The 13,926-nt window shown below is 49.2% G+C and overlaps 1 protein-coding gene across 1 annotated transcript in view; it reads right to left on the reverse strand.

Annotated features, from left to right (window-relative positions):
- TMBIM1 (transmembrane BAX inhibitor motif containing 1) overlaps positions 1 to 13,926 on the reverse strand; it is a 48,785-nt gene that overhangs the window by 3,589 nt on the left and 31,270 nt on the right. Inside the window, exons 2-9 of the mRNA XM_075317068.1 lie at positions 5,496 to 5,817; positions 5,284 to 5,369; positions 4,587 to 4,651; positions 3,825 to 3,878; positions 3,691 to 3,741; positions 2,632 to 2,671; positions 2,423 to 2,460; positions 471 to 558 (exon numbers count right to left, since the gene is read on the reverse strand). Coding sequence (XP_075173183.1) covers positions 471 to 558; positions 2,423 to 2,460; positions 2,632 to 2,671; positions 3,691 to 3,741; positions 3,825 to 3,878; positions 4,587 to 4,651; positions 5,284 to 5,369; positions 5,496 to 5,793 — 720 coding nt within the window. The 5' untranslated portion in view covers positions 5,794 to 5,817. The remainder of the gene's footprint in view (positions 1 to 470; positions 559 to 2,422; positions 2,461 to 2,631; positions 2,672 to 3,690; positions 3,742 to 3,824; positions 3,879 to 4,586; positions 4,652 to 5,283; positions 5,370 to 5,495; positions 5,818 to 13,926) is intronic.

The following is a 13,926-nucleotide window of genomic DNA, read 5'->3' on the forward strand; positions in this document are numbered from 1 at the left end:
AAGCAATGCATATTCAATGAAGGTAATGAGCGGCCCGGGAAGTGAATGATCGGCCGCAGGAGCAGTGACAGGCGCGCCAGTGATTCGGTAAGTATGAAGCGCTTGTTCCTACCCGTTTGCGCCAGATTCTGGTCCCCATTGACTTTATGGGAATTGGCATCTAGCCAGATACCAGGGATCAATCCCCCGCCGACCCAGAGTCAGCGCGGCATTGATCTGCCAGTCCCCCGAAATGCAGGGACAAGACGCAAAAAGAATGGACATGCTGCATCTTCAAAAACGCAGCCAAAAAAGATGCACAATGCGGATAGCAGCATAGAAATCTCAGACTTTGCTGGGGGAAGGAAACGCACGCATCTGGGTGCATCTTCGTGACATTAAAAATGTACCAAAAACGCAGTAAAAGATGCAGCGTGTGAACATCGCCTAAGACGTTCCTACTCTGCGGCTCAGGGAAGAAGGTGTCGTACCTTAGTCTGGAAGCAGAAGACGGTGACAGCGATGGTGACGATGGCCGTGATCCCCAGACAGATCAGCACGGCCCGAGAACTGTAGAAACTAAGGACAAAAATCACCACTATTAACCCATTGAAAGGAAAAAAAGCAAAAACCCCCCCAAACATTTAGCCACTGTACGGACGCGCCCTATAGAACAGGTTCTGCCTTATTTTCCAGTTCTCTGAATAGCCTGCAGTGTAAAGCATGGAGGTTTTGCATTCATGCCTATAGATATGTATACACCCCAGGGGACCCACATCCTGACAGCAGCTCGTGCGCCGTCTGTGCACATACAGAGCGCGGCTGTGGTTTCTGGGGGGACGGGGGGGGGACGGATTTTCGCCTTCTTCAGGTCGTCACCGCAGTCACATCAGGTGAAGCTACACAGGCCCCCAAATTATCGGGGTCACAGAGAGAGTGTCAGATATATACTATGCACAGCACTGCAGAAGATAGCGGAGTGATCACAGGGTGATTTCCTTTTGTGGCTGATAACAGGGAACAACAGATAACATTTATGCCTCAGCTAATAAGGAGAAACTTAGACCCTTGGGTTAGACCAAGGTACACTGTTTAAGGGTTATTAGATGACAACACAGTGATGTCACATAGTGAGGGGTTATATAAGGAGTAGTGGTGATGTCATAGGAGGTGGGGTTATATGAAGAGAACTGGTGATGTCATAGGAGGTGGGGTTATATGAGGAGTGCTGGTGATGTCATAGGAGGTGGGGTTATATGAGGAGCACTGGTGATGTCATATGAGGTGGGGTTATATGAGGAGCACTGGTGATGTCATAGGAGGTGGGGTTATATGAGGAGTAGTGGTGATGTCATAGGAGGTGGGGTTATATGAGGAGTAGTGGTGATGTCATAGGAGGTGGGGTTATATAAGGAGTAGTGGTTATGTCATATGAGGTGGGGTTATATGAAGAGAACTGGTGATGTCATAGGAGGTGGGGTTATATGAGGAGTAGTGGTGATGTCATAGGAGTTGGGGTTATATAAGGAGTAGTGGTGATGTCATAGGAGGTGGGGTTATATGAGGAGCACTGGTGATGTCAAAGGAGGTGGGGTTATATGAGGAGCACTGGTGATGTCAAAGGAGGTGGGGTTATATGAGGAGTACTGGTGATGTAATATAGGGGGTGGAGTTATATCAGGCGTACTGATGATGTCATAGGGGGTGCAGTTATATGAGCCACACTGGTGATATCATATGGGGGTGGGGATTTTATGAGCTGCACTGGTGATGTCATATAGTGGGTTATATGAGAAGTACTGGTGATGTCATATAGGGGGTGGGGTTATATGAGGCAGACTGGTGAGGTCATATGGGGGGTTGTATGAGGAGTACTGGTGAGGTCATATGGTGGGTGGGGTTATATCAGAAGTACTGATGAAGTCATAGGGGGCACGGTTATATGAGCTGCACTGGTGATGTCATAAGGGGGGTTGTGTGAGGAGTACTGGTAATGCCATATAGTGGGTGGGGTTATATCAGGAATACTGATGATGTCATAGGGGGTGGGGATTATACGAGGCATACTGGTGGGGTCTTATGAGGGTGGGGTTATGCGAGTACTGGAGATGTCATATAGGTGTGGTGACAAGAGAAGTCATAAGGGGTGGGGGGTATATGACGAGGACCAGTGATGTCACATGGGGGGTGGAGTTAGAGAAGGATAATTGGTGATGTCATAAAGTAAGGTAATGGGATCCACAACTTATCTCGTCCCATTCCCAGTATATTCCTATGGATAAAATATCCTGATGGAATCTCTTCTAGGTCTATAAGCTCCGGCTGATGATGATGTCATTGCCTCTGATGACATCACTGGCTCTGTACTAACTTTATTTAGGCAAATCCTGAGACCAGCGGCTATCACACAATGGCGGGAATGATAAATGTGACAGTTACTGACCTGGCGATTGTTCCCGTCATAAAGGACATGGCGAGCGTCTGCGGAGAGAGAAGAGGATACATGACCTGCACACCGAGGAGCCACATCCGGGGGGAAAATAAGGTAAGGGGACAGGCAAATAAGAGGGAAAGCCACCGGGACAGAGGGAATAATGACCATCATCCCTGGGGGGCCCGAGGCTCACTGTGGCCCCCGCTCGTCATACTCACAAATACACTCAGAAGAATCACGTTCCAGGGAAATCGCCTCCTGAAAATGAAAAACGCAGCATTCAGTAACGAACCGCCACCCGCAGTGTCATCCGCCTGACAACCGCGATACAAGGGGTGTCAGTCACTGCGATCATCAAGCAGGGCCACCTGATGTCTGCACCACATCCCTACAAAAAGCTGAATATGCCGAGCTCCAGAGCTGAAATCTCACAACACTCAATTCCTGTGATTTGAATTCTTGTAAAAGTCATTGTTAATCCCCGCTCTGTACAGTAATGTACTATAGGAAATACTAACAGCCCCTGTATAATAGTCATAATAGCAACTAGCTGAATAGTGAGTGCAGCTCTGGAGTATAATACAGGAGGTAACTCAGGATCAGTAATGTAATGTATGTACACAGTGACTGCATCAGCAGAATAGTGAGTGCAGCTCTGGGGTATAATACAGGAGGTAACTCAGGATCAGTAATGTAATGTATGTAAACAGTAACTGCACCAGCAGAATAGTGAGTGCAGCTCTGGAGTATAATACAGGAGGTAACTCAGGATCAGTAATGTAATGTATGTAAACAGTAACTGCACCAGCAGAATAGTGAGTGCAGCTCTGGAGTATAATGCAGGAGGTAACTCAGGATCAGTAATGTAATGTATGTACACAGTGACTCCACCAGCAGAATAGTGAGTGCAGCTCTGGAGTATAATATAGGAGGTAACTCAGGATCAGTAATGTAATGTATGTACACAGTGATTGCACCAGCAGAATAGTGAGTGCAGCTCTGGAGTATAATACAGGAGGTAACTCAGGATCAGTAATGTAATGTATGTACACAGTGATTGCACCAGCAGAATAGTGAGTGCAGCTCTGGAGTATAATACAGGAGGTAACTCAGGATCAGTAATGTAATGTATGTACACAGTGATTGCACCAGCAGAATAGTGAGTGCAGCTCTGGAGTATAATATAGGAGGTAACTCAGGATCAGTAATGTAATGTATGTACACAGTGACTGCACCAGCAGAATAGTGAGTGCAGCTCTGGAGTATAGGAGACTTACCTTGGCCCCTGACAACAGGCAAGAAGTAAGTATGTAACGAAAAAGACACCGCTGTGAAGAAGAACAGACACACCAGTCATATATAGGGCAGATATACTGGGGTATACAGGACAGACAGTGCGGTATATACTCACTAGGATGCATAATAGATGGCCGGATTCCTCCTCACAAATGTGTACACCGGCTCCCTGCAGAAGACACATCACAGCCGTCATCCACCGAGGGAAAATACAGCAGCTACCGATAAATCTGCATCATATGCTACCGCACATGTACGGCGTCATCAGTCCCTGACCCCACAATACACCGGTGCGCACGACCCCACAATACACCAGTGCGCACGACCCCACAATACACCAGTGCGCACGACCCCACAATACACCAGTGCGCACGACCCCACAATACACCAGTGCGCACGACCCCACAATACACCAGTGCGCACGACCCCACAATACGCCAGTGCGCACGACCCCACAATACGCCAGTGCGCACGACCCCACAATACGCCAGTGCGCACGACCCCACAATACGCCAGTGCGCACGACCCCACAATACACCAGTGCGCACGACCCCACAATACACCAGTGCGCACGACCCCACAATACACCAGTGGGCACGACCCCACAATACACCAGTGGGCACGACCCCACAATACACCAGTGGGCACGACCCCACAATACACCAGTGGGCACGACGCCACAATACACCAGTGGGCACGACGCCACAATACACCAGTGGGCACGACGCCACAATACACCAGTGGGCACGACGCCCAACACAATCCATCAGACCAATGAATAATGTGTCGCAGAAAACCAATCCACAACACTGCGTGTGAACAGCGTCCTACAGGAAGACATCAGGACAGAATACAGGAAACATGAGGGGAAACCTACACAAAGGTGAAGACCGCGATGATCGCCACCGTGACCAGTAACTGCAGCGATATGATGGCGTAAACCTGAAAAAGAAGAGCACGAGGTCAACAACGAGGCATGAAAACGAGCGCACACAATGCTGTAAACGCCTTCTCCTCCCAATACAGTACTGGACCCTGACCTACATTTTAGCGGACCCCCGAGCGTAGACTGAGCTGCAGAGACAAATCAGTAATTGCTTTTAAAATGAAAGGGTATGAATATTTTTGCAACCAAGTTTATTTTATTGCTCTAATGCACCTAATATAGCTGTAAATATAATTGTCAACTTTGCAAATAGTTTTGATTAAAAATCTCCCTCGTTTTGTACACACGTATGCGTTTCCATGGTAACAGACTACGATCACACCCTGTGTAGTCCGGCCCTGCCTGCGCTCTTCCACGTTTTTTCTCCACTTTTTCATTACCGATATACACCACAGAAAAGGGAGTAAAAGGACTGCAGGATCAGGACTACGCAGAGAGGGTTTGTAGTCTGTTACCATGGAAACATATAGGTCCGATCATTACTATGGATTTTAAACATACGGAGCATTTGTTTTCCCTATTAATGTAGGTGGAGTGATGGGCCCCAAATTAATGATCTACCGGGAAGTCATGAGATCTAATATTTGATCATTTGCGCCCCTCCCCCGCTCACCCAGTTTTACCTTACCTTACGGATGAACGCGTGCCGCACGGCTTTGTCGTCCCAAGAACCGAACTGCCCGTCCCCGGTTGTGTTGTATATATCTGAATCGCCTGCGCAGACGGGATATCGAAAATTATAAGTAGTCACAAGTCTTGTGTAGGGTCATAAATGGCGCACCCACCGTGTCCGGGGAGGAGCCAACGGGGAGGACACGTCCCAAGGCAAACGGCACTTACCTGGGTTCATAGGAATATTAGGAAGCATCGGCATCACCGGCTTGGGGGGCTCATTGTGTCCTGGTTCTGGATAACCCCCTGGCTGATTATATCCCCCCGGCTGATTATATCCCCCCGGCTGAGGCTGCGGGTAGAATCCACCAGGCTGTCCATATGGAGGAGGATAGCCACCAGGCTGTGGGTAGTTGCTGGGTGGGTATCCACCAGGCGCCGGGTATCCACCAGGTGGAGGGTACCCCCCGGGGTAATTTAATGGGTCTCGATCATTGTACGGTGGAGGGGCGTTGGGATAGGACATGGCTGCAGGTCAAAATCCAAAATCCTAAAAAGAAGAAAAGAAAAATGAATTATTAATCCCGATTTTACATTTGTTCTAATATTTGAGAAAGTCTGTGTGATCTCCGACATCCAAAATGTAGAAAAGACACTAATGGGAGCTCAGGTGAACCAAAAAGTAAAGGGTAGAAAAGAAACTAATGGGGGCTCAGGTGAACGAAAAAGTAAAGGGTAGAAAAGAAACTAATGGGGGCTCAGGTGAACGAAAAAGTAAAGGGTAGAAAGAAACTAATGGGGGCTCAGGTGAACCAAAAAGTAAAGGGTAGAAAGAAACTAATGGGGGCTCAGGTGAACGAAAAAGTAAAGGGTAGAAAAGAAACTAATGGGGGCTCAGGTGAACCAAAAAGTAAAGGGTAGAAAGAAACTAATGGGGGCTCAGGTGAACGAAAAAGTAAAGGGTAGAAAAGAAACTAATGGGGGCTCAGGTGAACCAAAAAGTAAAGGGTAGAAAGAAACTAATGGGGGCTCAGGTGAACCAAAAAGTAAAGGGTAGAAAAGAAACTAATGGGGGCTCAGGTGAACCAAAAAGTAAAGGGTAGAAAAGAAACTAATGGGGGCTCAGGTGAACCAAAAAGTAAAGGGTAGAAAGAAACTAATGGGGGCTCAGGTGAACCAAAAAGTAAAGGGTAGAAAGAAACTAATGGGGGCTCAGGTGAACCAAAAAGTAAAGGGAGGAAAGAAACTAATGCGACCTCAGGTGAACCAAAAAGTAAAGGGTTGACTGTTGTCTTAAGCTGGGGAGTCATGTGGAGGTCCCTCTCATGTAAGTACACCCCTGAGCTCGGACCCTCAATCACTGGCACTAGGAGTCCTGCAGCGCTCAGTGGCCCTTTTAGTTTTAGGGCAGAGATTTCCTCCTCCCATAAACATTGGGGAGGTCCTCATTCACAGGGTCACCGGTTGCCCGGCCAGGAGCTTTCCTTTGCCACCGAGCCATGGACCTCTTCTCCTCCAGCTGCACATGGGGCCCGACAGGGACAGTGTTTCAATCCCAATCCACGAAAGCCAAGGAGCCCACCCATTCTGGCCACACAGAGGGGCGAGACATCACACTCTTTAGAAGCTGCTTTTACCCCACTTTGTTGTTTGGGGTACCTAACCACAATGCGGCCTCCCATCCTGGTATATGGCACAATTCATACAAAGAGTGGAGGCTCCAAGATCTGAAAGATTAAAGTTCAGTGGGTGTTGTGGAGTAATGCAGTGGGGGGAGGACACAGGAGTGGTCCCCCGGGCGCCAAAGCCTATGAGGGTAAAATTTAACCTTTACCCCACCTTCATTTTAGCAGCCTCAGAAAGTGCAACTTATTCTTACAGTGAGCTGCCTATGCAGAGCGCAGCATTCAGTATGAATTGGTCATGGGCTGTGTGCTCTGCATAGGCAGCAAAGAAGATGACAGCTAATGAATGATAACAGGATCAGATCAAATACACCTCACAAGATGTAATACGGTGTTCATTCATTACAAAGAGCTGCAGCTCTGTTTATATACTGTTTTTTTTAACCCCAAGTCGAGGGCGAGGGTCAGATATAGGTCTAGTCACATTCATTACATAGAAATAATGTAATAAATTCACCAGAAAATTCCCCGATGACCAGGATTGTATCCGATATACAAGGACAAATGCAGTCGTAATTGGTGGAGGGGTAAAGTGGTAAAGGACTAAGTACAGTGGTGTTCATAAGTCCTGCATAGGCTTAAAGAAAACTACATATTTCATACTTCTGCATCTCTACAGTGAAACTGGTGGAACATATATGTTTCTGTAATCCCTCATTGTATGCCAGACTCATTTTTGAATGTCCCGAGTGTATAAATTGTTATGGTATGAGCATTTTTGATATTTTTTTACAGCATAACCTACACCAGTGCAGTGTGTAGAATGGTGAACAGGTTTCTAAGTTCATTACCTTCTAATGCAAGTTCACACAGACTTAAATTTTACTTTTTAAGATTTATTATTTTTTATGGAATTCAGAGTCCGGGCCTTTTGAGTGCATCTTTAGCTTCTAATACTTTATTGGCCTTTGCATCTCTGTGGCATTGAGTGAACGAGCTTCTGCAGATGTTCACCAGTGATGATGTGGTTCCAGGCCTGTATCGGAGCCTCAATCTACTCTCTCTTGGTCCTTGGCTGTTTTTTAGATATCTCTATTGATACCTTGTGCCACATATTTTCCATTGGATTGAGGGTCTGGGGACTGGGCTGGCCGGTCAATAGTAGCCACCTTGTTCTTTTTTTCCATTCCGTTACTGTCTTAGCTCTGTGACAAGGAGCATTATCATCCTGGAAGATATAATCCCCTGAAAACAGGTGTTGAGCAGAAGGCAGCATTTTCTTATTAAGGATGGCCATGTATTTTTTGCATTAACCCTCCACAATATGAAGCCTTCCAGCACCATTAGCTGCCATACAGTCCAGACCATGACTTTCATCGGATGTGTAACGGGATGCCAGGGGCACCTCGGGGATTGTAGTCGTGGCCCCGGTCTCGCTCAGGCTAACCCCCGGCTCCGCCGTCACTATTGGGACGGAAGGTGACTTGGTGGGGCAGAGTGTGGTGGTGTAGATGCCGCCGTCAGTTGTACAAAGACTCTGTAGACGTGGATCAATTGAACCAGCAGGCTTGTTTATTGAGCACTTCTCCATCACAGAGGCAAAAACACAGCAGATGACTTCACACTTTTGCTAGGGGATAAACCTGTTCCTGACGTCTCCTCCAGTGGGGATGTGCACGGCTAATCCACTTCACCTGGCTCCCACTCCGGCTAACACAGACTGGACCCACACCGGTACTGCTTCACACTTGAGGCTACTCCTTCTCTTCTTCTCTCCGGCTTTCCTATTCACCCAGCTCCCACACTCTGCCCCTTCTGCTTCTTCTCTCCCGTCCCAGACTCAACTGCCTCCTGGTTCTAACTTTTTCCTTAACAACTCTTCTTCTCCCTCCCCTTTCTTCTGCCGGCTCCTCCTTTCCTCTACCCCGTTCCTATGGGGACAGCTGTCCCACCCGGCCACTAGGGGAACCCACTAAAAACAGTGCAATACAATAAAACATTTTTATTAAATAACATCTGTATTAACTACAACACTACACCTCCTTGTAAGGGGTCTGCCCACCCCTTACATACCTCCCCTCTTTAAGCCTAAGCCTCCCGGCGAGGCATAAACTTAAAAACCACATTTAAGTAACAAAGTCATTTTTATAAAACTACAAACATGTCCACATTAGGGCACACGCAAGGGGCGCACAAGTCTGGCGCCCGGAGTCCCTCCTGGGAGCTCCCGGTCTTAGGAGATAGCGTGCCCGGAGGCCTTCAGCAGGCACTCCCGGTCTTTGCAGGTCTTCTGCCCGGAGGCTTCTGCAGCACTCCCGGTCTTAGAAGGCAGGAACACAAAACGCAAAGTCTTCTTTAACAACACGGAGGGAGCCCCTGGCTCAGTCCAGCGTCAGGCTCCTTCCGGGCTCAGCAGCTTGAACAGGTTGTAAACAGTGGAACTTTTCCGGCTCTTCAACAATGCCGGAACTCAATACAAACAGGTCCATTATCTTCCGGTCATGCCAGTTCACTCGGGGTGGTAAGCACGTTGCCATTCAGCCCGCTGAGCCCTCACGTAATCAGACAGGGACTGACCTGGCAAGCGACGCAGCCTCCGGAAGGGTTCATAGTTGACGGGCGGCTCCGGTGTCTCGGTCTCCGGTCTTGTCTCCTCAACCCCCGACGGGGGTGATGGGGGTCGCTGAACGGGACGGCTGGGGACTGCCCATGACGATCACCGGGTGAGTAACCAGGCTCTGTTGAATTGCCAGCACCGCCGGGGTCCCCTTCTCTGGGTCAGCGCTCGGTCCGGTCATGACTTCAGGTGATACTGCCAGTGTGCTTCTCGGGCGGGAAATCTCAGCCAGTACCGGTCTTTGCTGTGCACGCCGCCGGTATTGGCACTCTTCCCACTCGATTTCTTGCTGCCACTGTGCAGCCTCTTGGGTAGTGGGCATCCGGGTCACTCCTACTGCGAATAGGCCCCGGCATCCCACCTCTCTCCGGAACCTCACCTTCTCTCCCGGGTATAAGGTATGAAGGCGTTGTGGTAGGCCCTCAGTGTCCAGGTTCACCCGGTTGTAAAAGAAATGGTCACCGGTCTCTTCATCCTCGATGAATCCATAGCCTTCTTTCTGGTTGAATTTAACTACGGTGCCGACGGTACACTGTCGTTCAAATTCGTCGCTCAGGGGACCAGCCATCATTTCGCGGGCCACGGTCTCGGCCAGTAGTCTCTCCTGCACCGGATCGGGTTCAGGCGATGGGGATTTTCGCTGCGTCAGGGGTGTCGGCTTCACCGGCTCCCAAAAGAACCCCCACTCGTCCTCTTCTAGCTCCCGGGCATGTCGCTCTTCCAGGGCCGGAACTGTGGTGTAAGTTGGAGATCCCACCTCGACTGGCGGGAATACCTCCGGACACTGGTGTGGAGTTCCCAGGACTTTGTTGCCCGGATGTAGCTGTGCCTTGTAGGTGGCCCGGACTTCAGTCGAGGTCTCACCGGTCGCGGCATCCCAGGTAGTGACCCAGGTTACTTTTGTGGGCCGCTCCGGTCCTTCTGGCACAGCCGGTAAAGCAAGGGCAAGTCCTTCTGTGGTCGCAGTCTGCTTCGGGCGTCCTCTCCCCATGCTGGTTGCTACCAGCGCGCCCACTGCAGCATGCTGCTTCCTCGGGGTCTCCATCTTGCTCGGAGTTAATCTCTGAGTTGTCGTCACTTGCAATGGCGTCGGGGACAGTGGAGATGCTGGAGAAGGTGGAGGTGGGCCTTCTTTTCCCGCTCTTGGGTACACTCCACCCCCAGTCTCGCACATCACATCGACCCGGCCAAGGTGGCTCTTCTTTCTTGCTGCAACACCGCCCACTTCACATGTCTTCCTCAGCATCATCCCGGGGCCAGTACCTCCCCTCTTTGAGTGGCGCACTCCGCACTTCTTTTTCTTCGCCGGCCAGCCCCAGGCTCTTCTTTTGGCGCCAATTCTTCGCGCTCTTACTGTGTTCAGGAAGACGGCGGCCATCTTGCCACCATCTTGTGCCCGGTCCAACACCTCAGGCACCACTGCTTCTTCCCACCATGGGATCGGGACCCTTCGCCAATAATCCGGATCCTGCCGACTACGCCACATGTAACGGGGTACCAGGGGCACCTCGGGGATTGTAGTCGTGGCCCCGGTCTCGCTCAGGCTAACCCCCGGCTCCGCCGTCACTATTGGGACGGGAGGTGACTTGGTGGGGCAGAGTGTGGTGGTGCAGATGCCGCCGTCAGTTGTACAAAGACTCTGTGGACGTGGATCAATTGAACCAGCAGGCTTGTTTATTGAGCACTTCTCCATCACAGAGGCAAAAACACAGCAGATGACTTCACACTTTTTAGCTGGGGGAAAAACCTGTTCCTGACGTCTCCTCTAGTGGGGATGTGCCCGGCTAATCCACTTCACCTGGCTCCCACTATGGCTACCCACAGACCGGACCCACACCGGTACTGCTTCACACTTGAGGCTACTCCTTCTCTTCTTCTCTCCGGCTTTCCTATTCACCCAGCTCCCACACTCTGCCCCTTCTGCTTCTTCTCTCCCGTCCCAGACTCAACTGCCTCCTGGTTCTAACTTTTTCCTTAACAACTCTTCTTCTCCCTCCCCTTTCTTCTGCCGGCTCCTCCTTTCCTCTACCCCGTTCCTATGGGGACAGCCGTCCCACCCGGCCACTAGGGGAACCCACTAAAAACAGTGCAATACAATAAAACATTTTTATTAAATAACATCTGTATTAACTACAACACTACACCTCCTTGTAAGGGGTCTGCCCACCCCTTACATACGTTTCACAGAGAAGCTCAGACACTCTGGCTTGTGCTCTTCATGTGGAAACCTTCTCACATAAGACTTGCCATCATTTCCTAAAATGCAAAAAGTGCTTCCATCACTAAATAGCACTTTTTCCCACTCTTCCTTCCTCCATTTTGAATATTTCAATGCCCACAGTTTTCGCCTTTGTCTTTGTATGGCTGTCTTCAATGGCTTCTTTCGGGCCTTGCACCCTGTATGACTGTCATCAATGGCTTCTTTCGGGCCTTGCACCCTGTATGACTGTCATCAATGGCTTCTTTCGGGCCTTGCACCCTGTATGGCTGTCATCAATGGCTTCTTTCGGGCCTTGCACCCTGTATGACTGTCATCAGTGGCTTCTTTCGGGCCTTGCACCCTCTCAATCCTGCTTCCAAACATCTCTTCCTAACAGTGGATGTTGCTACCTCAATATTGCCCTTTTCTTGCCATTCTCGCAGAAGCTGAGGAGAGCTGAGCTTTCCATTGGCGAGGGATGTTCTTATCAGTATCTATCCTCCCTTTTAGTTGACTTTCTGGGCCGACCCGATCTGGGCCTGTCCTGGGTAATTCCAAGCTTCTTATGTTTCTGCAAAATTCTTACCCCTGTCCTCTGATTACAGCCGCCCTTCCCTGCGATCTGGGGCCAGTGTAACCCTCCTCATGTAGCACCACAACTCGCACACGATCCTCCGCTGACAAGAATCTGAAGGCTCCATCATAAAGCTCTACAGTATCACTCACTAGATAGACCTACAGATAAAACAAAAACTAAGCAGCAGATGTGAGGCAATGGAATGGAATGTGATTGGCTGCCACGTCCAGGTTAGGATTGGTCACAAGAACCTCATCTGTGATTGGCTAATTTTGGATCGGAAGCTGTACAATATTTAGTTGTGCTTTCAATTCCCAGATTGTTGCAATAATTTCAGGCAAAACTGCTTCAAAAGCTAAAAATATTACAGGGAGAGAATGCAAAATTGTTTTCTGAACAAAACCATATATAATATGTCATATTAGCATCGAAGATATTCCACAGAAAACATTTAAAACTTGAAAAATCAATTTATCCTATGCAGGACTTATGAACACCACTGTATACTGCAAACAATAAAAGTAATAGGGAAAAAATGGTAATAATAAGCGGCAAACAGTAATATATTGTATAAAATAATTCATTACATAAGAAAGCAACAAGATACAACTAAATAAAAAGTAAATGAAATATGACGACGCAAAGACTGCAGATAAAAGCTTCAAGAAACGTATCCATGAATAAGGCATAGGCCGAAACGCGTGAAATTTTAGGGGTGCGTGCCTTTTTCCTGTTAGTTTTGATGGTTCAGATTGATGTGTATTGAACTTTGATACATAAAAAAAAAAAAAAAAAAAAAAAAAGCTTTTTCACACCTTGGCCCGAGCTTCCTTCACATCGCCGGATTCCTCCGTGGCCCGAGCTTCCTTCACATCGCCGGATTCCTCTGTGGCACTAGCTTCCTTCACATTGCCGGATTCCTCTGTGGCACGAGCTTCCTTCACATTGCCGGATTCCTCTGTGGCACTAGCTTCCTTCACATCGCCGGATTCCTCTGTGGCACTAGCTTCCTTCACATTGCCGGATTCCTCTGTGGCACGAGCTTCCTTCACATTGCCGGATTCCTCTGTGGCACTAGCTTCCTTCACATCACCGGATTCCTCTGTGGCACGAGCTTCCTTCACATCACCGGATTCCTCCGTGGCACTAGCTTCCTTCACATCACCGGATTCCTCCGTGGCACTAGCTTCCTTCACATCACCGGATTCCTCTGTGGTACGAGCTTCCTTCACATCGTCGGATTCCTCCGTGGCCCGAGCTTCCTTCACATCGCCGGGTTCCTCTGTGGCACTAGCTTCCTTCACATCACCGGATTCCTCCGTGGCACTAGCTTCCTTCACATCACCGGATTCCTCTGTGGCACGAGCTTCCTTCACATCGCCGGATTCCTCTGTGGCACTAGCTTCCTTCACATCGCCGGATTCCTCCGTGGCACGAGCTTCCTTCACATCGCCGGATTCCTCCGTGGTCCGAGCTTCCTTCACATCACCGGATTCCTCCGTGGCACTAGCTTCCTTCACATCACCGGATTCCTCTGTGGCACGAGCTTCCTTCACATCGCCGGATTCCTCTGTGGCACTAGCTTCCTTCACATCGCCGGGTTCCTCTGTGGCACTAGCTTCCTTCACATCACCGGATTC

This window comes from Anomaloglossus baeobatrachus, chromosome 7 (assembly GCF_048569485.1).
Source record: "Anomaloglossus baeobatrachus isolate aAnoBae1 chromosome 7, aAnoBae1.hap1, whole genome shotgun sequence".
In the NCBI taxonomy this organism is placed as follows: Eukaryota; Metazoa; Chordata; class Amphibia; order Anura; family Aromobatidae; genus Anomaloglossus; species Anomaloglossus baeobatrachus.